General features: G+C 45.9%; 2 protein-coding genes across 5 annotated transcripts; both read left to right on the top strand.

Annotated features, from left to right (window-relative positions):
* Positions 1-9,678: 9,678 nt before the first annotated feature.
* Positions 9,679-11,513, top strand: LOC114091957 (probable N-acetyltransferase CML1). Of its 2 annotated transcripts, none has more exons than XM_071601243.1 (2): positions 9,679-9,856; positions 10,261-11,513. In XM_071601243.1, the coding sequence occupies exon 2, from the start codon at positions 10,276-10,278 to the stop codon at positions 11,011-11,013; it is 738 nt and encodes a 245-aa protein (XP_071457344.1). In that variant the 5' UTR covers positions 9,679-9,856; positions 10,261-10,275; the 3' UTR covers positions 11,014-11,513. The 2 variants fall into 2 exon arrangements, with proteins under 2 accessions (XP_071457344.1, XP_027790325.2); XM_027934524.2 differs by lacking the exon at positions 9,679-9,856 and adding an exon at positions 9,864-9,899 and having other exon boundaries at positions 10,261-11,013.
* A 58-nt stretch (positions 11,514-11,571) lies between these two features.
* LOC114092063 (probable N-acetyltransferase CML1) lies at positions 11,572-17,630 on the top strand. 3 transcript variants are annotated; one of them, XM_027934617.2, is made up of 2 exons: positions 11,572-11,627; positions 16,871-17,630. In XM_027934617.2, the coding sequence occupies exon 2, from the start codon at positions 16,947-16,949 to the stop codon at positions 17,628-17,630; it is 684 nt and encodes a 227-aa protein (XP_027790418.1). In that variant the 5' UTR covers positions 11,572-11,627; positions 16,871-16,946. The 3 variants fall into 3 exon arrangements, with proteins under 3 accessions (XP_027790418.1, XP_071457346.1, XP_071457345.1); XM_071601245.1 differs by lacking the exon at positions 11,572-11,627 and adding an exon at positions 11,739-11,784; XM_071601244.1 differs by lacking the exon at positions 11,572-11,627 and adding an exon at positions 15,793-16,102.
* Positions 17,631-18,554: the final 924 nt, after the last annotated feature.

Raw genomic sequence — 18,554 nt, 5'->3', positions numbered from 1 at the left:
CCTAGCAAGTGGGCCTGCACAGACAAGACAAACTGAGGGTACAGTGGTGTGATCCTGAGGCAAAACATAGGCACAGCTTTCAGGGAGACATGGAGACCTGCTCACCCAGTAGAGAGTGGCTGAGGGCCACAGTGACCTGGGCATGCAGGCCCACACACAGGTGATGCAGCATGGACTCTACTTCAGGAGGATCCAGCCATATGTATGCTCTTAGCTTGGGAGCAAAATGATCCATCCACATGTGCCTTGTGTGTGTGCTGGAGTGTGTTTCTCTTGGGTTGTATGAGGAGAATATATCCAGAGAGGTAGAAATGGTAGCATATTCCCATAAGAATCAAGTGCAGCTTCTGAGATAGAAACAGGCCCTCAGGTACAGGTGTGGAAGTTGCTCACAAAATCCCATAGCCTTTGATTTTGACTAGTGTGAACTAAATCCAGCATGCCAATATTGCCAAGTCCAGAGCCCTGATTTAGAAGTGAGTCTGGCCAAGGAGAGGTGCTTGTTTCTAACTTGCTTGAAGGCCTTGCTTTGCCCACTACCCTCCATTTGTGTGGCTTGAATGGGGAGGTTTGGTTGGTGTTAACTAAGGAGCCATCTGGGCCCACAGAGGCTCTCACTCTACCATCTGCCCATATCCTTCACTATCCAAGCTAAGGAAAATTTGTATGTGCAAGTTTGTCTATTTTAATGGTTCCGGCCTATCAGTCATGATTTTGGTGATTCTCTTGTCTGTTTTTTGTACCTCTTACTGGCCATTTAAGACATGGGCCATGTTACATTGATCTTAAAAGAATCTTGGCTGAATAGGCCATGCCACCTATAGACATGTCACCTATAGACATGGTGAAGGAGACGCTGATCCATCCTGGATGATGGCACTAAAGAAGCTAAGAAGCTGCTCACAAGTGCCCAAGAGAATGATGTATCACTCTAACCCTATCTGGCCTTTAAATGGTTTTCTGGAAATTATACAATCTTAACAGTTAGAATTTGTCTGTGAGGGGTAAAGGATATAGAAGATTCTGTATGTGAAGATATTTATGCAGTTATATGATAAGGAATCTGAACAGTCAGAAACTAAGTTGAAAGAACCAAAGGGCACTGCCTCTGACATGCCAGGATAGAAGCTAAGAATCTGCTCACCAAAGGAAAGTGTTACAAAAGAGTTAAGTCATTTCAGCCCAGTGCTGGCAGTATTAACACTGTGTCTCAGCCTGGCTCCACCCAACTGAAGATAACCTAACTGGGGCCACCTTCATGAAATATTAATATGCCTAGTATAAGAAAAAAGCCCAAAAGGAGAATCTAGGCAAAATTAATGTTGGGGAACTCAACTTAGAGTTGATGACATTGTCATAAAGATAAGGGGGACAGGTAAGGCTAAAAAATATCTTGTGCCCTAACCCCTTGATTGCAATCTGGGAGAAAAGGATTACAGCATAGTTTTTGTATATACTACATTGTCTGATCCCTCTCCTGGAATGAAATTTGCTTTGTAAATTAAATGCATAGATAACATTCATAAGGATTGTTTCAGAATACATATTAAAGAAAGGATCTGAAACAAACAGGGATAAGAAAAGTTATAGGTATAGAAAAAATTTTTGGTACAGAAATTTAAAAGGTAAAGGAAGTGTTCTTGATGAGAGAACATTTTGTTTTGTCTGATAAAATAATATTCTTGTGCTAAAATTCAAGACAAAAAAAGGAGAAAATGAAGGATGTAAACAAGTTGTAGAACATTTAAGTTACACATGATTTGTGGAGGATGAATCTCAAAAAATTTGTGTATAATTAAATTGGCTATAATTAGCACAATCAGTTGAAGTTATTTAATGTATTGATATAAACCAAAGTTTAATAATCTATGGGTTGAAGTAACAAGGTTTTCTTAAAACATTAGTTTGCTCTTATCTATCAAGATAATTTCTTATGTCTGTTAAATTTTCTTATTTAGGGAAACTAGTCTTGAAGAAATTAGGATTTGAACACTTTTGTTTAAACAACAACTGTTATTTTACAGTAGCACACTGCATTACAGGATCTAAATTTTTCTTTTAAAGCTAAACTTGGTTAACATAAAATATCAGTGTCATTGTGCTACTGTTACTGACTTACTTGTATTCTAAATGTATTTATATCTTCTAAGTATACAAGTCTGTAAAATATAAAATCTAAAAGAACATTTACCAAGCTTGTGTTCTTCAAACTAACATTTAAAGGGTTGGGATCATAAAAATTTGTTTCTTAGTTTATAGCTATTATACAAACTAAATATATTTTTACTCCTGTTCATTTCATTTTTTATTTTCCTTGTAAACCTTAACTGTTATTTGTTAGTGCCTTACAGAAGCATAATTCTAATATAATAATCTAAGTTAATTTGAGATAATGGGTCATCATCTATAGGATAGACGGAGTGATCTCAGGCTAACTTCTTGCACTAATGTTGACTCCAATCAAATAGAAGTAGTAAATAATTATAAAGTTATAGACATTAAAGTTAAAACCCAGTCCTCTTACTTTAAGACTGGTGAAACTGGTTTGCAGTATGTTTCAGACCAAAGCTTAGAGACTAACGTTATGGAAACAAAAGGGGGGGGGAGAGAGAGAGAGAGAGAGAGAGAGAGGGAGAGAGAGAGAGAGAGAGAGAGAGAGAGAGAGAGAGAGAGAGAGAGAGAGATCACAAATAATTGGCTCTTGCCCTTTGAGTCAGCTTGAACTCGGGGAACAAGGGGACTTCTCGAAGGGCTTTGTGACTGTGGGCTACATTACCTCCCACTCAGGGGGCTCAATGAGACCCTGGAGAACAGAAAGCTAACCAGTACACATGCTGCAAAGAGGAAGGTCACTGGAGAAGGAGACATTCCTGATGCTTCCAAGGGAAACACATGGTGAAGGAGACGCTGATCCATCTTAGATGAACTAAAGAAGCTAAGAAGCTAATCACAAGTGCCCAAGAGTGACCCCTGAGGGAACTCAGCTGAATTTTAGCAATACATAGGAATCAGCATGGTCCTAAACACCTAGCAAAACAGTTACTCTACCAAAGTATAGTCATACCTGGGCATTTAAAGGACTATCCTTCTTTTAATGGAACTTAAGATGTACACTTTTGTTAGCCCTACAGCCCTGGTGTTCCCTAAATTCTGAGGCATGTTTCCTTTGTGAGGCTCATATTTACCCCTGCCTACCAAAAATTGGACTGACCTCTGTATCTTGGTCTTACTTATTCTTCAAATTGATGATTTACTTAACAACTAAAATTTGCCTGTTCTGATAATGGCACACACCAGACACAAGAGAGCCTTTCAGTGTATTCCCTTACTCACAGGGATAGATAAATCTGCCAAGATTGACACAGGAGCAACAGGATTAGGAACCTCTATTCACTACTATAAAAAATTAACAGAACAAGTTATTGAAGACATCCAACAGGTCGCCAATGCAATACTGACCTTACAAAATCAATTGATTGTCTGGCTTCTGATATCCTTACTATAAAACAAGGTAGTCTCTGCCCCTGCCTCAGGGAAGAATGCTGTTTCTATGTAAACCATCAGGATTGGTAAGAGACAAGTTTAAATAGCTCCAGGACTGCCTTGAACAGTGAAGATGAGAACGATCTGCTTCCTAGTTGTCCTCATTGGAGGATCTAAAATGATGAACTTTCTGTGTACTCTCCCTCACATCCCTCTTAATATTCATCTTTTACACAATAAATTTCTTCCCTGTATTCTTAATTTTGTACAGAGATAGCATCTTAGTAAGGTGACCCATTTAGCTCATACTGCATCGCAGGAATATGTCAAAGACATTCCTCTCCTGCATTCACAGTATGAGATCCTGAAAACACAAAAAAGGAAAAGATACCCATGATGACTTCAAGCTTTATTCCACATGTACTCATCTGCAGCCTCAACCACAAGGAACCTACAAAGGTTCAGGACACCCTACAGCACCATATCCTATCCTGGATTGCTGAAGATGGATAAGTTCCCTTATTTCATCCCTTTTCAGCAGGAAGCAGCCATATGTGACATTGATTCCCCTATTCAGAGTCTATATGAAGGATATGGAAAATAACTCTCAATGATAAAAGGAGTATAATTGGCTCAGAACTTGTTGCCATTTTCCTTATCTACAACTGTTCCCCTGAATGCCCAAGGACTTCCTCCAGCTATAATTAACACATTTCCTGCTTAGACTCAGCCTGTCTACACCCTAGAATACTCAGACCCTTTTACTAGCAAGTTACCATTTTCCCTCTTGAAAATGTGCCCCCTGCTGCTTAATAAAGTACCACTGATTTGCTGAGGTCTGCCTTCATTTCTTTTCCTTTCTATACTCTCTTTCATTTGCTTTCATAACTTACCATTTCCCTTCTGCTTAGGAAAATGGACGGTTATCTATGTCCTTGTCTATAAATCAGGATTTGATCCACTCTTCACTATTAAAAAAAAACCCCAACATTTCAGTGGTATAAAAAATAAAAGCGCATTGCTCTTGCACAGGTGATTCCAATAGGTTGGATGGTGGGTGTGGGCACCGGAGTCTCTGCTACAGTCATTTTGTATTGTCCCCTTTTTGCTTATCTAGTCACACAATAATGTTGCATAAAACCAACAGAAAAAAAACATATATATATATATATATATATATATATATATATATATATATGTAAATAATTTTCACTTTAGAGCCTATGAACCAGCAGTTTCTGCTGGGCTTGGCTGGGCAGTGCATAGGGTATCAAGTTGCCTTTTCTAATGTCCTAGGTTGAATGAAGTACCAGGGACACTGGGCTTCATCCATTTTGACTTTAAGCAGGGCTCAAGGTCATTGGAGAACAGCAAAGGCAATAGCAGTAAGGAACAATAGCTTTTCCTAGTGCCTCGAGGCTGAGAGGGAGAAATGTAGTTGGACCCATAGTAGGGGACTGCAGAGCCACAGAGCATAGGGCAGGATGCAGACCTGTGGAAAGAATTGGGACAGTGACTTGCTTTACCTTCTCTCCTTCTTGGTCCCTGGCTCATGGCAAGAGGTGGGTGAGGATGGAGGGAGGCATGTGTTCATGGGAGGACATGGATATGGTACAACCCTCGATTGAGGCTCTGGCTGAACCCAGTCATGGGGACCCATGCGACTGAGGGGAAGTAGGTCAGGCATGACTCTTCCTGTTTGTCCAGAAGATGCCATGGGACTAGCAAGTACACCAGATCTGCTATCCTTGGGAATCAGTCAGGACCAGTCTCTCTCTCAAATGCTCAGGGAGTTTAGAATTCCATAGATGCCTCAGGAGTGATCATGTCATCCTAGAAGCTTCTGACACAAGGGTGAGTTGGGTGGTGGGTCAGTGCTCATTAGGTAAACAAGGCTGTCCCTTTGTAACTCTCACTGGTTTCTCTGAACCCAGAGGCAGAGCTCCTGCTGTTCTAGGAAGTTCAGGTACCCCTTGGTCAGGTTCTGGTGACTTGAGAGAAGTTTGGAGGTCATTTACCCTCTTGGCAGTGTCTACTACTTATAACTCACCACCACTGAGACATCAGGCAGGATAAATCGTGTCTGATGAATTGGGACAGTGACTTGCTCTACCTTCTCTCCTTCTTGATCCCTGCCAAGACACCTGTGTCACAGGCTTATTTCACTTAGGTGAAGACCCTTCACCAAGCCATGGGATCATGCCAAACATAAGTAACTTGTTATATAAACCCCTGAAGCTGAACTCTGACCCCTCAATGCCATTCAAAGTGTTGCTGGCATTGATGGCCATCTGCAACACTCTGTGACAGCCTAACCACACCTTCAGGTCTATCTCATTTGTGCTTCTCTAAAACCTCAACAATCCACATGGCTGTTCCCTTCCTCCAACCTTCCCCTGTTATTCACATCATATGTCTGAATTTTAATTTAGTTTTTTACTTAATGTTGGGTCCATCAGGACTTTCCCTTTGAGTTGGAGGGGAGTCTGCCATGCAGGTTTGTTGAGAGCCACAGCCGAAGGGGCCACAGCCACAGGGGCCCCAGCAAACTTCCAGCTGCCAGCAAACTTCCAGCTGCCGGCTGATGATTGGCTCACAGCGGCCCCAGCAACATCTAGCTGATTGGCTCCTCTGCGGTGATGCTCATTGGGCTGTTTCCCTGCCCTTTCAGACCATGGAGCTGCTCATTGGGGGACTTTTTTGGCTCCGCCCACGTGACCCAGCCAATCGGCCTCAAGAGCAGGAGGATTGTGAGAGGTGGAGAGAGAGGTTTGGGTTGGAGAGAGAGGCTTGTGGAAAGCCGGTGGTGGCAGTTGGGGCTCTGAGAGTTTTTCCTGAGAGGCTGTTTTGTTTGGCGTGTGTGGTTCTAAAAATAAAGTTAGTTTCTTTTGACAAGTGACTCCTGATTGTGCCCAGCCAGACTGCGGCACAGGTTCTCCCCTTCTCTGCTGACAGCAACTCTCCTGGCCCAGTAAGACTAGTGTCTCTTGGACAACTCCCAGTGGGCACAGAGCTGGCACTCACATGAAGAAAGTCCACAGTGACTTGAGAGGTTCATTCAATAGAAGGGAATGAGTTTTACTGCTGCCAGATGGACATAGTCAAAGGCCAGAGCTGCATGGAGGCCAAGGAAGGACCAGGATGGAAATGTTGTCATGGTAAAGTGATGAGGGAGTTCTGGGCTCTGAGGAAGGCCATCCAAAGATGCCAACCCCAACAATGGTTGAGGGCTTCCTGCAGGAACCAGATCCTCTGCCTCTGGAAACACAGAGAAAGCACTTCAGCTTAGCCATGTGCTCTAACTTCTGTCCTCACTCCACAAACCTAGTCAACTGCTCTAGATCACTCAGTAAGGAAGCTCCCATTCTGCTGGAGGCCTTTGGGTACCATATTCCCTTGGCCTGGAATATTCACTGTCTTTCTCACCATCCATACCTTGGTTCACCGGGCACCACTGCTTTCAGGTGAGGGATGACTCTGTTGGAAAATTCACTTCTGACCAGGGAGGAAGCCCTCAACTTGCTTGCCTTGTGTTCTCCCTGGTATTTAGTCTGTTGCTCCTCATGGTGGGGTTCCCAAAACTGCCAATGTTTTCACTGAATGCCTGTTGAAAACAAGGGTGGACACAGACTATTATGTAACCAATACCTGTGTTTGTGCAATGGGGAGGGCATTCCTGGGTCGAGGGATGAGCTAAGAGGAGAAGGGAGATAAAGTAGACTCTCAGACTGCAGAACTCTACAAGATCACAAGGAATTTTGCCATGAGTTTTGGTAGAAACTGCAAATCCAAAGTTGCTTAGGCACACAATACAGGGTGTTGCTAGAATCTCAGAGAGTAGGATTAATGGCGACGATTGGCCACTATAATCCAAGGCCCCTATTCAGCTGAAGAGGATGTTTTGGGATTTGATGTGGGTGGTGGTGGCATAACATGGTTAATATACCATTGCCACAGGTTTTACACTTTAAGTCAGCTAATTTCATGTTATATTGTTATCATCTAAAAAATTTGAAGCAAAGAGAAGTGTTTAAATGTCTCTAAATCCATAAGGAGGACCTAAAGATTGGAGAGAGAAATGATGTTGAAGTTTTCAAAGAGGTAACCATTATGCATACAACCAGTGGGCACTGCCACTTTGACCCCAGCTTCCCTAGTCATGGACAGGGTACAGAGAGGAGAAGACATATATTGGAGGTAGAACTAGGATTTGAACCCAAGTCTGTTTGACTCCTAAATTCATATTTCCTCCAAAAGGTAGGCCTGCCCTCAGGGCAAACCTGGTAGTGGGGAGCCTGAGCATAACCAATTTGGGGACTACCTGCAGAATACAATGTTGCAAATCCAAATATGAAATCTTGGAAGGGGCCCTGTAAGGGAGGGAGGGATATGGAAGCTTAGGTTTTGTAGCTTCCCAGCAAATGAATTTCTTTCACTACAACTTAGATTTCATAAGCTTCCCCACGGCTTTGAGGCAGTTTGGTGGCCTCCTCCCTGAGGCCATGGCTTCCTGGTCCCCTACATCCTACTCCATCCCATCCCCATATGGTACCGTGAGGCATCCATGTCCTGCCTGCAGCATCATATTCAATATACCTACACCAGGCCTCCTCAGAGAACTCCAGGCCTCAGTCAGTCCCACACTTTCCAACACAGAAATTGTGCCCTGTGGTGTTGCAGTCCCCAGGCCTCCTCTTTTGCACACGGCAGCTGTCTACTGTTGGGTGCCCGTCAGCTGGCAGCATTGCTGGGGGCTGAAAAGGACCCCTGCAGCCCCACAGCAGTGTCAAGAGCATTGCTCAGTGTGTGAATGAAGGAGAAGAGAGGCTGCAGAGGAGGTGAGTGTGGGGACTGCCTAGAGTCTTACCCAGAATCTGACCCAGACCGGTAAAGCTGGGCAGAGAGAAGCCCAGCTGGAAAGCACCTTGTTGCTGAGCCAGGGACCTTCATCTGTTGCCTGTGAGGAGAGCCTGAGGTTAGTGGCACAGACTCCTAGGTGTGGGAGAGCACTGGGGTGGACCCCAGAGAGCCCTGGGTGGGCTTTGTGAGAGATGTTGTGACCTGAAGTGCCAAGCTTCCTAGGGTTGGAGCCAGGGGCTGGTCCAGATCCTGCTGACCCCCATCTCACAGTTTCATTTCCCAGTCTTCATGAAGGTGCATGGACTTGGGCTCCCTGCATGGTCATAGCCCAGCAACGTGCCCTTGGGATTTCTGATTATGAAACATTCATGAATCTGCCAATGTGGTGGCCACCCATATTGGCTACCCACAGGTGGACAGACCCTGGACATTCTCTCCTGAATGCCAGCTGGAGGCTGAGGGCTGAGGCTGCCCTGGTCACTCTCAGCTTTGGGGAAGCCAGTGAGTGGAGGGGTACATAGCTGTAGGACTCAGTGTTGAATGGAGTCCCACAATATTTTAGGGATCTGAAGGCTGCACTGTCCTATGTGCTTGGCCCTTTGCCTTCCCAGCAGACCAATCCTTAGCACTGGGGAAAGGAGGCTTTGGTGAGACTTCTAATTGGAAACAAGATTTTTGCAATATATGCACCTTGGTGGGGGCTCAAAGGCCTGGGGACATGAGTACTGACTGTCATAGGGTGTTATCTACATGTGCCAATAAATTTAGAGAGCCCATAATATACTAACGAGGTTGGAGGCTGTGAAGTCAGATTTTTGTTGCTGCAGTTAAAATACCTGACAAGAACAACTTAGGGAAGGAAAGATTAATTTTGGCTCATGTTTTCAGAGGATCCAATCAATGGTCATCTTGTTCTAAAGTAGAAACCGGATGGAGATGAGTCATGGCAGAGGTAAGCTGCTAAACTCCAGCAGCCAGGAAGCAAAGGAGAGAGAGGAAAGGGTGGAGGAAAGACAAACCCCTCTAGGGCACGCCCCCAGTGACCTACTTCCTATTACTAGTTCCCACCTCCCAGTAGTTCATTCAGCTATTAATGGTTTAATCCACTGATGAGGCCAGAGCCTTCATGAGCCTAAAAGTCCCACTCCGAACTTTGCTACATTGACTATGCTTTCAACACATGAGCTGTTGGGGAACATTCCAGATTCAAACCTTACTATTCCCACACCCCGACACACACGCTCAAAAATCTTCCTTTAATGGACTAATCCTTTGATAGCTGAATAGACTACTGGGAGGTGGATCCCGGATGGAGGAAGTAGGTCACTGGGGGCGTGGTGGGAAGGGGTATTATTCTCCCAGGCCCCTCTTCTCTCTCCGTCTCACTGTCTCTCTTTCTGGCCCTCTATCAGTTTCCCGACTGCTTTGAATTCATCAGCTTTCCTCTGCCACAAACTTCTACTGTGATGTTTCTGCCCTGGAGCCAGCTGACAAAGGACTGAACCTTAAAACCGTGAGCCAAAATAAATCTTTCCTCATCTAGTTGTTGTTCTCAGGTATTTTGATCACAAAATGAAAAGCTGACTCACACAGAGGGGTGGGGACTGTATATATCAGTGTTTTATATAAATCATTCTATTAAATTTCAAAACAACTGTGGAAGGCTGTTGTTATTTTACCCTGTTCTGCAGAGGAAGACAACAGAGGCTCAGAGGTTAAGTGACATGCCCAAGGACACATAGCTAGAAATGGAAGGAACCAAGGTTCCAACATCCAGCAGGTGTTTCTGATCCTACACCTCCTTCCACTGGTGGTGGCCTGCTTCTTTTTGGGCCACAGTAAAGACACACAGTTGAGATGTCTCCTAAGTTCTGGGGAGGTCTGGGACACTCACATGGCTTCTTCTCTCTCCTCCAGGGATGCAGGGAAGGCATGCGTGAAGGTTTAGCTGTCACTTGTGGAAACTGCAGACACGGAAGTCTCCCCATGGCACCTCATCACATCCGCAAATACCAGGAGACTGACCACAAAAGGGTCCTGGAGTTGTTCTCCCAAGGGATGATTGAGCATGTCCCTGCCACCTTTCGCCACATGCTGAAGTTGCCACAAACATTCTTGCTCTTACTTGGGGTGCCCATCACCCTACTCCTGGCCTCTGGCTCTTGGCTCCTGGCTCTTGTATCCAATGTCACCTTCCTTGTTTTCCTATGGCTGTTGGCCAGACAGCCTTGGAGGAAGTACGTGGTCATGTGTTTCCAGACAGATCTTGCAGACATCACCAAATCCTACCTGAGGGCCCATGGCTCCTGCTTCTGGGTGGCTGAGTCTGGGGGCCAGGTGGCAGGCATAGTGGGTGCTTTGCCAGTGAAGGATGCCCCCCCAGGGAGGAAGCAACTGCAGCTGTTTCACCTCTCTGTGGCCTTGGAGCACCGAGGTGAAGGACTAGGGAAAGCCCTGGTCATGACTGTCCTCCAGTTTGCAAGGGCTCAGGGCTACAATGAGGTTGTCCTTGATACTAGCATAGTACAGCAGGCTGCTTTGACCCTCTACCTGCGCATGGGCTTCCAGAAGACAGGAGAGTACTTTTATAACAAGGTCTTTAGACTAGTGTACCTTTCTACCATTCGTTTAACATACTTCCTCCCATCTGCTCAGGAAGGAGGCCCATGAGCTATTGTCTTGTGTATCAGTCAGGATCTGATTGACAATCCTGTAGCACAAGCAAACCCTGGCATTTTGGTAGAACAAATGATGAAAACTCCTTGCTAGTGCACATCTGAGTCCAACATGTTTGATGGTGAGGTGTGGGGGGCTTCTATTCCATTCAGTGCTTCTAGGTACAGTGATTCTTTTGTCTATCACCACAGTAATGTATAAATAACAAGCCGAGATGATAATGTGCACACACGTTGCTTGAGTCTGTGAGCCAGTTTTCTTCTGGTCTGTGCTGGGCAGCTCTCTGGGTCTCAGGATATCTATGCAAATGGCCAGGATTGACTGCAGTACTAGTTATAATGTGTGTCATCTTGTCCCAGCAGGCCAGCTCAGGCAGGGTTTAAAGTCATTTCAGAGCAACCAAACCAAAATGAGAAAAGAACAAAGACTTCTCCATGTCCCCACAGGTGACACTTGTGGAAACATCCCAGACTCAGGAGAGATGAGACTGGTTCAGTAGTGGAGGAGCTGCAGAATCACAGAGCAGAGGGGCACAATGTGGCCCTATGAGAAGAACTGAGCAGAAATGCACTCACTCTGGTGCCATGTCCCTGCAGAGGGGTGGAAAGGTAGCTGTGGATGGAGGGGGATGTTTCCATCAGGAGACCTGGGTATGGGTATGGTGCAATCCTGTGGTGCAGGCAGGGCCCATTCCCATGGGCCACCTTGACTGAGGGGAGGTCATGTATGGAGCCTTCCTATGTATCCTGAAGGAGTCATAGTGAGGTGAGTGTCCCAAAATTAACCTGGATCGGCACACAGCCTGGTCCCAGCCACTGTCCCCAAATGCTCACAAACTCCAGATTTTAAAAGGTACCTCAGAATAGATCCTCCTGTACAAGGAAGAGTTGGGACATGGGTCAGGGCTGATGTTTTCAGGACTGTTGCCCTTTCCCATCTGTTTAGGATGGGAACTCTGGCATGTTCATGGCCACCTGGAGCCTCTTACTTGATCTGTCCAACTCAGAGGCACAATTCCAAATCTGGTGAATCCCAGAAAACCTTAGTTACCTTTTGATATTTGATCAGCATGGGAGATATTCCCCTTCTCTGGCATTTCTCCTGTCTCCCTGGGCCACAGCTTGTCCAATCCTGGCATCCAGCCTTGTCATACACCCATTTCCCCTACACAGAAAACTTTAACCATGCTCGTGGACTGGGTCCATGAGTGACTAGTTGTTCAGAACCACAGCCTCAACTTCCCACTGCCCCATCCTTTTCTCCTGCCCCTGGTCTTGAAGATCAAACATAGAACTCTCTGTCAGCTCATCCCTCTCCCTCAGGCCTGCCTCCCTGTGCTATCATAGAAAAAAGAAATCACACCTGTTCCCCGGACCCTCCCCATTCCCACAATCTTGTGACACACATCAGGTGTCTTTGGCCTCCTGAATTGTGCATAAGTCTTCAGGATACCACTGGGAGGTCAAGAGGAGGAAGTTCTGCAGGTTCTCCAGACTCTGCTGCTACCAGTTCCCTTCCCCAATGAGACCAGGGTCTAAGGGGCAGTGCCCAGAGGGTAAGATTCTGAGGGAGGTTTACAGTATTCCCAGTGTTTTGAAAACTCTCAGGAAAATGGTTTTTCTCACCCACATGTACTTGGTATCAGGACATGTTAGGGCTAAGAAGCCTGAGGGGTAGAGGGGGAAGGACGGGCCCAGGATGGAAACACTGTCACACTGGACTGGTGGGTCCTGGGCACTGAGTACAACCCCATCACTGGTGGAGGGCTCCATCAGGTGCCAGGAATCTCAGAGACAGGACTGCAGCTTGGTCTTCCCCTGCCCCAGCACTTCCACTCAGACCGTAAACATAGCCAGCTGCTCTACTGAGCTCCAAAAGGAAGCTCTCATTCTGTTGGAGGTTGTGAACAGAATGTACCCTTGACCTGGAACACTCTCCTCCCCTCTTCCCAACACATACCTTTGTTCATTCAGCAATCATGCTACCCAGAATTGACTGGGCAGGAAAATAACATTTGAGTAGGGAGGAAGCCTTTCATCCTGCTTGCATTCTGGCCCTCATTGAAATTTCATCTGTGGCTATTCACAATCAGGTCCCCACATTAGCTGCCAAGTTGCCTGGAATCCTGCACAAACAAGGGTGGATACAAATTCTATTATGTCCACAATACTAACATTAGCTTCTGGGTGTTCGTCCTGGACAGTCTCTTTCTGCCTGCATATGGTGGCCAGGTTCCCAGGAGGAGAGGGCAGGAGTGTTCTGTGCCTCCTGAGGCTCCCAGGCCTGGTCACCACTCTCTCAGGCCAGAGCATTATGGAGTCAAGGAGTGGGTCACAGGAAACAGGGAGAAAACAGGAACCTCAGACTGTTGTACTCTACAAGATAAGCCAGAAATTTGGCCATGAGATCTGAAATAAAATGTGCAAATCCAAAGGAGGTTGTGCAGACAGCTTGGGGTGTTATAAGGATTGGGGAGAAGGAGCAGTGGCAAAAAAATGCCTGCTGGAGTATAAGCATCCTCTTGGGTAGGTGGCAATGTTCGAGGACTTGATAAAGATGGTGGCAGCACAACATTGAGAATGAACCAAATGGCACAGCTTTTATATGTTAATTAGGTTAATTTTATGTAGATTTCATCTAAAAATTTAGAAGAAAATAGTTTAGATGATTCTAAAAGCATTGAAAAGGTTACAGAGAATAGATGTCAAGGGGTTTTCTTCTGGAGAGGGGCTGCTGTGAGTGGTACCAGTGGGTCCTGCCACTTTGACCCAAGCTTTACCAATTAGGGACAGGGTTGAGAGCATTTCTAAAGAAAATGCTCACAAATAGATTAGAGGACCACTCTTCCTCTCTATCTGTGTGTGTGTGTGTGATTTTATTATTAGCTGCTGGGTGTTGAACTCAAAGACTCATTCACACCAAGCTAGACCTCTAGTATTGAATTACACTCCAGCCTCCCCAAACCCCTGTTTTAATGTCTAGCCATGCAGAATGCAGCCTTTTAATTTTTTTCCCTTGGTCGTTTCCCTGGCTCTGAGAGCAGTGAGACTCCTGGGTCATGCCACCTGGCCTCTGGAGCTAAAGACAAAGTCTACAGAGGTAAAATTTCTCTTTCTCAATACCAAGCCCAAACTGCAACACCCCCACTATCAACTTGCTGAGTATCATGTATGAATGGTCTGCATGTTCCTTTCTAGAAGATCCTCAGGAAGTGAAAAGGTTATACTAGGTAGCTCCCAGGGCTGGGTTATTCATTTTCCCTGTTCCCTTACATAGGATTCTTTGGCAGCTACTCACTGCCACAAGCAAGATGTGGTTCATAAGAGCTTTTGCATCCAGGCCACACACAAGCCCCTTATTGATTCATGCTGACATGATCTGCAACAAATGCCCAATTCCAGCCAGCTTCCCAGGAGGCTCTGGGACTCCTTCCATAACTTAGTATGAACTTGAACTGGGAAGTCTTTGAACTGGAAGATATTTCACAAATGATCAGGTTTGACAGTTTGGACCTCTTGGCTCACAGACACATTTGAAGAAATAGCCTCGAAAATGAACCCACAAATATGGCTCAGCCAAACCAGGAGAAGAAATTCTGCCTTGAAATGAGATAGCCCACAGTTCCCTTAAAGCAACAACCATGAAGTGAGGACCCAGGAGAATCTGTCCCTGTATTGTTCTCTGAGGCTGCCCTCCACTCAAGTGCAGAATCTTTGCAAACCCTACTGCACTTGGGAATGCCCACACTGCTCATGGCTGCCCCACCTCAACCTCCAAATTGTGCCTGTCTTCATCTCCATGTTTCCTTCAACTCCAAACAGAAACAGGGAAGCTAGGTCATCCAGGTTGATTATACATGCTGTTTGTGCCAGTTGTGGGGGTGGTGGGGAAACTCCCACCGGTATAATTCATTCTGGGGGTTCCCTTGGTTATTGGCTATAACCTCCCACCCAGGAGCACTGAGGCCCTGGATTGGACTAAAAGGAGGAAAGAAGGACAAACACTGCAATCTGTTCTTGTTGCACAACATGTGAATGTGTTTAATGTCTCTGGTCTGGGCAATTAAAAATGCCACCAATGGAAAATTGAATGCTCTCTACATTCTATACCAATGATACAAAGGACACATCTTACGGATGCTGCTGCTGTCATAGCTCTACAGAGGATAGTATGTGTCAAGAACAAGAAAGTAGCCTGAGAAAGTGAAGTCAATGCTCATCAACCAAATGTGTGGTACTATGCTACACACGGGTGACAGTGGCAACCAGCTCCAGGTCTGTTAGTAATCTGTGGCTTCCCTGGAGTCAGTACAACTTCATGGAGATCAAGGTCCAATTTGACTCTTTAACTTGAAAAATATATTTGCTTCAGGGAACCATAGAGAAATCAGCGGAAAACCCACTCAGTGTTCAGAGATGATAAACTTATAACATGCTCTCTGGTTTCCTCCTAATTCTTTCCCCAATGGCCTTCATCACCACCATCCACCTCTTGCTCCTGCCTATCCCATAATAAGCACAACCAGAGATAGTGCAGAGTGGAGGCCAGAGTATGCATAGATACAGAATATTGGGATTTCTCTTCTTCACAGGCCACTTCACTTATGCACAGTGTTGAGGATTATCCTCAACCACTGTATCCTGCAGGGCACCCAGTTTCCTGTCTATGTTTATAGGCAGTTTTCAGTGACATGAACCCTCAGGACCTGGGCTCACAGTGTTCCTGCATCTGCATTGAAGTGTTGATTCCTTGGGCTCAAAGGGCAGCCAAAGATGGATTTTACCTAGATGAGGAAAGTTTGGGCAGGAAGAAGCAGAGCTGTGAAGTACATTGTTGCTGAGTTAGGGAACCTGAACACTTGCCCAGGGTGAGAGACCCCAGGGTGAGAGGCACAGTGTTCATGTTGCTAGTCTGTATGTGCAGTGGATCAGAGCTGGCCTCAGAGAGGGTCAAGTGGGCTGGATGAGAGATAGTATGGCTTTAAGCAAATAGGAAATAGAAGGCAGTTCTCCCACAAGAGGCAGAACACTCCTCCGTTCCAGATCCTGCTTCCCTGTAAATCTTTTACCTGGTGTTTAAAACAGTGAGTGGACTTGGACTCTTCTCCAACATGACCTAGTTGTGTCCTTGAGGTTTATGATTAACAAGTGTCCAGAAGCCAACCAATGATGTGGACAACCAGATCTCTTCCCAGAAGTAGGGAGGGTACTAGACAGTCTCTCCTGGGTGCCAGTCGCAGTCTGGACTGAGGCCACTCTGGAACCTTGTGTCTCTGTGGTAGCAGGTGAGAGGATGCAGGTGCAAGGTCAGGGCTTTCCGAACAGGTTGACAGTAAGGACTGTGGTGGGGATCTAAAGGTCATGCTGTTTTGGGTGCTTGGTCCTTTGCCTTCTCAGCAGCCTAAACCTTTACCATCAGGCAGGATGCTTTGCTTTGCTGAAACTTGTACTTGGCAACACAGGATTCCTCTAATATGGATCCAGGAGAATGTCCAAAGGACTGGGAAAATGAGGTTTGACTGCCACAGGGAACCATCCTAATGTACCAAGAGTTCAGAGAGCCCATAATGGGGCAATGAGGGTGGAGGGGAAGGGACTGGATACATGGCAGCTTTATTTAAGATATTGTACTGAATCCTCAGAATAACTCTAGAAAGCAGGTATTATTTTCCCCATTCTGCTGATGAAGACACACAGGCTTTAGCGACATATCCAATGCCCCACAGCTAGAGAGGATGAACACAAGTTCCAATTAGGTATTATGAGGCACACCCTTTGGCAGTTTCTCCATAGTCCCTGGGAGGCCTGGTGGCCTGGGGATACTAAAACGTGGCTTCCTATCTCTTTTCCAGGGTTTCCAGGAAGGTGTGCAGGCAGGTCTAGCTGCCTCTCCTGGACCTCGAGATTGCAGACACAGAAGTCTCCCCCATGGCTTCTTATCACATCCGCAAATACCAGGAGAGTGACAACGACAGTGTTCTGGCCTTATTCTCCAGTGGGATGACTGAGCACATCCCTGCTACATTCCGCCACATGTTGATGCTTCCCCGAACGCTCTTGTTCTTACTTGGAGTGCCCCTCACTTTACTGCTAGTCACTAGCTCCTGGCTCCTGACCATAATGTCCAGCTTTACCCTACTTATTTTCCTGAGGCTGCTTGCTACTTTTCCCTGGAAGGTTCATGAAGCTCTATGTTTGCGCACAGACCTGGCTGACATCACCAAGAACTACATGAGTTCATGTGGCTCCTGCTACTGGGTGGCTGAGTTTGAGGGACAGGTGGTGGGCACAGTGAGTGCTCTCCCAGTAGCAGACCCTCCCTTAGGGAAGAAACAATTGCAGCTGCTACACCTCTCAGTGGCCAAGGAGCACCGCGGTAAGGGGATCGCAAAAGCCCTTGTCAGGACTCTCATCCAGTTTGCCCGGGTTCAGGGCTACAATGAAGTTTTCATTGAGACTACCACAATGCATTACAGTGCCCTGGCACTCTACCAGGCTATGGGCTTCCAGAAGAAAAGCCAGATTTACTACAGCATGATTTGGAGGATACTGGATATTCCTAAAGTTGATTTAATGTACCACCTTCCTTCTGCTCAGGAAGAGGGACTGTGATCCATTTCCCTGTGTATCAGTAAGAATCTGGACCTGTCTTCTCTAGTAACAACCAACCCCTGATATTTAAGTGGTATAAACAATAAAAGCTCATTGTTCTTGCATGTCTGTGTTCATCAGTTAGGATGGTAGGATGTGGGCACTGGCATCTCTGCTGTAGTCATTTTGGATTGTCCCCTCTTCATTTATCCAGTCACATAATAATGTTGCATAGAACCAATGAAAAAACAATGATGCACACCTTTCACTTTAGTTCCTGTGAACCAAGCAGGTTCTGCTGAGCTTGGCTGGGCAGTGTTCTGGATCTCTGGTTGCCTTTTCTAATGTCCTTGGTTGAATGAAATGCCAGGGACACTGGGCTTCATCCATTTCCAGCTTAGCCAGGTTTCAAAGTCATTGTAGAACAAAAGGCAATAACAGAAAGGAGCAATAGCTTTTCTGAGTGCCTGAAAGTGTCACCTGTGGAAACATCCAGGCTGAGAGGGAGAAGTTGGCTCTGTAGTAGAGGAACTGCAGAGCTACAGAGCATAGGGGCAGGATGTAGCCTGTGGGAAGAATTGGGACAGTGACTTGCTCTACCTTCTCTCCTTCTTGGTCCCTGGATCATGGTAAGAAGTTGGGTGAGGATGGAGGGAGGCATGTTTTCATGGGAAGACATGGATATTATACAACCCTCAAGGCTCTAGCTGAACCCAGTCACATGGGTCTACACAACCGAGAGGAGATAGGTCAGGCATGACTCTTCCTGTTTGTCCAGGAGGTGCCATTGGACTGGCAAGTACACCAGATCTGCTATCCTTGGGAATCAGTCAGGACCAGCCTCTCTCAAATGCTCAGGGAGTTTAGAATTCCATAGATGCCTCAGGCCTGATTATGTCATCCTAGAAGCTTCTGACAAAAGGGTGAGTTGGGTGGTGGATCAGG

The sequence above is a fragment of the Marmota flaviventris genome, chromosome 14 (assembly GCF_047511675.1).
Source record: "Marmota flaviventris isolate mMarFla1 chromosome 14, mMarFla1.hap1, whole genome shotgun sequence".
NCBI lineage: Eukaryota > Metazoa > Chordata > Mammalia > Rodentia > Sciuridae > Marmota > Marmota flaviventris.
The sequence above is the reverse complement of the archived record's forward strand: the minus strand, read 5'-3'. Positions and strand labels throughout refer to the sequence as shown.

Excerpts from the sequence above, each read along its gene's own strand:
- LOC114091957 (XM_071601243.1), top strand. The coding sequence starts at position 10,276 with ATGCGTGAAGGTTTAGCTGTCACTTGTGGAAACTGCAGACACGGAAGT.
- LOC114092063 (XM_027934617.2), top strand. The coding sequence starts at position 16,947 with ATGGCTTCTTATCACATCCGCAAATACCAGGAGAGTGACAACGACAGT.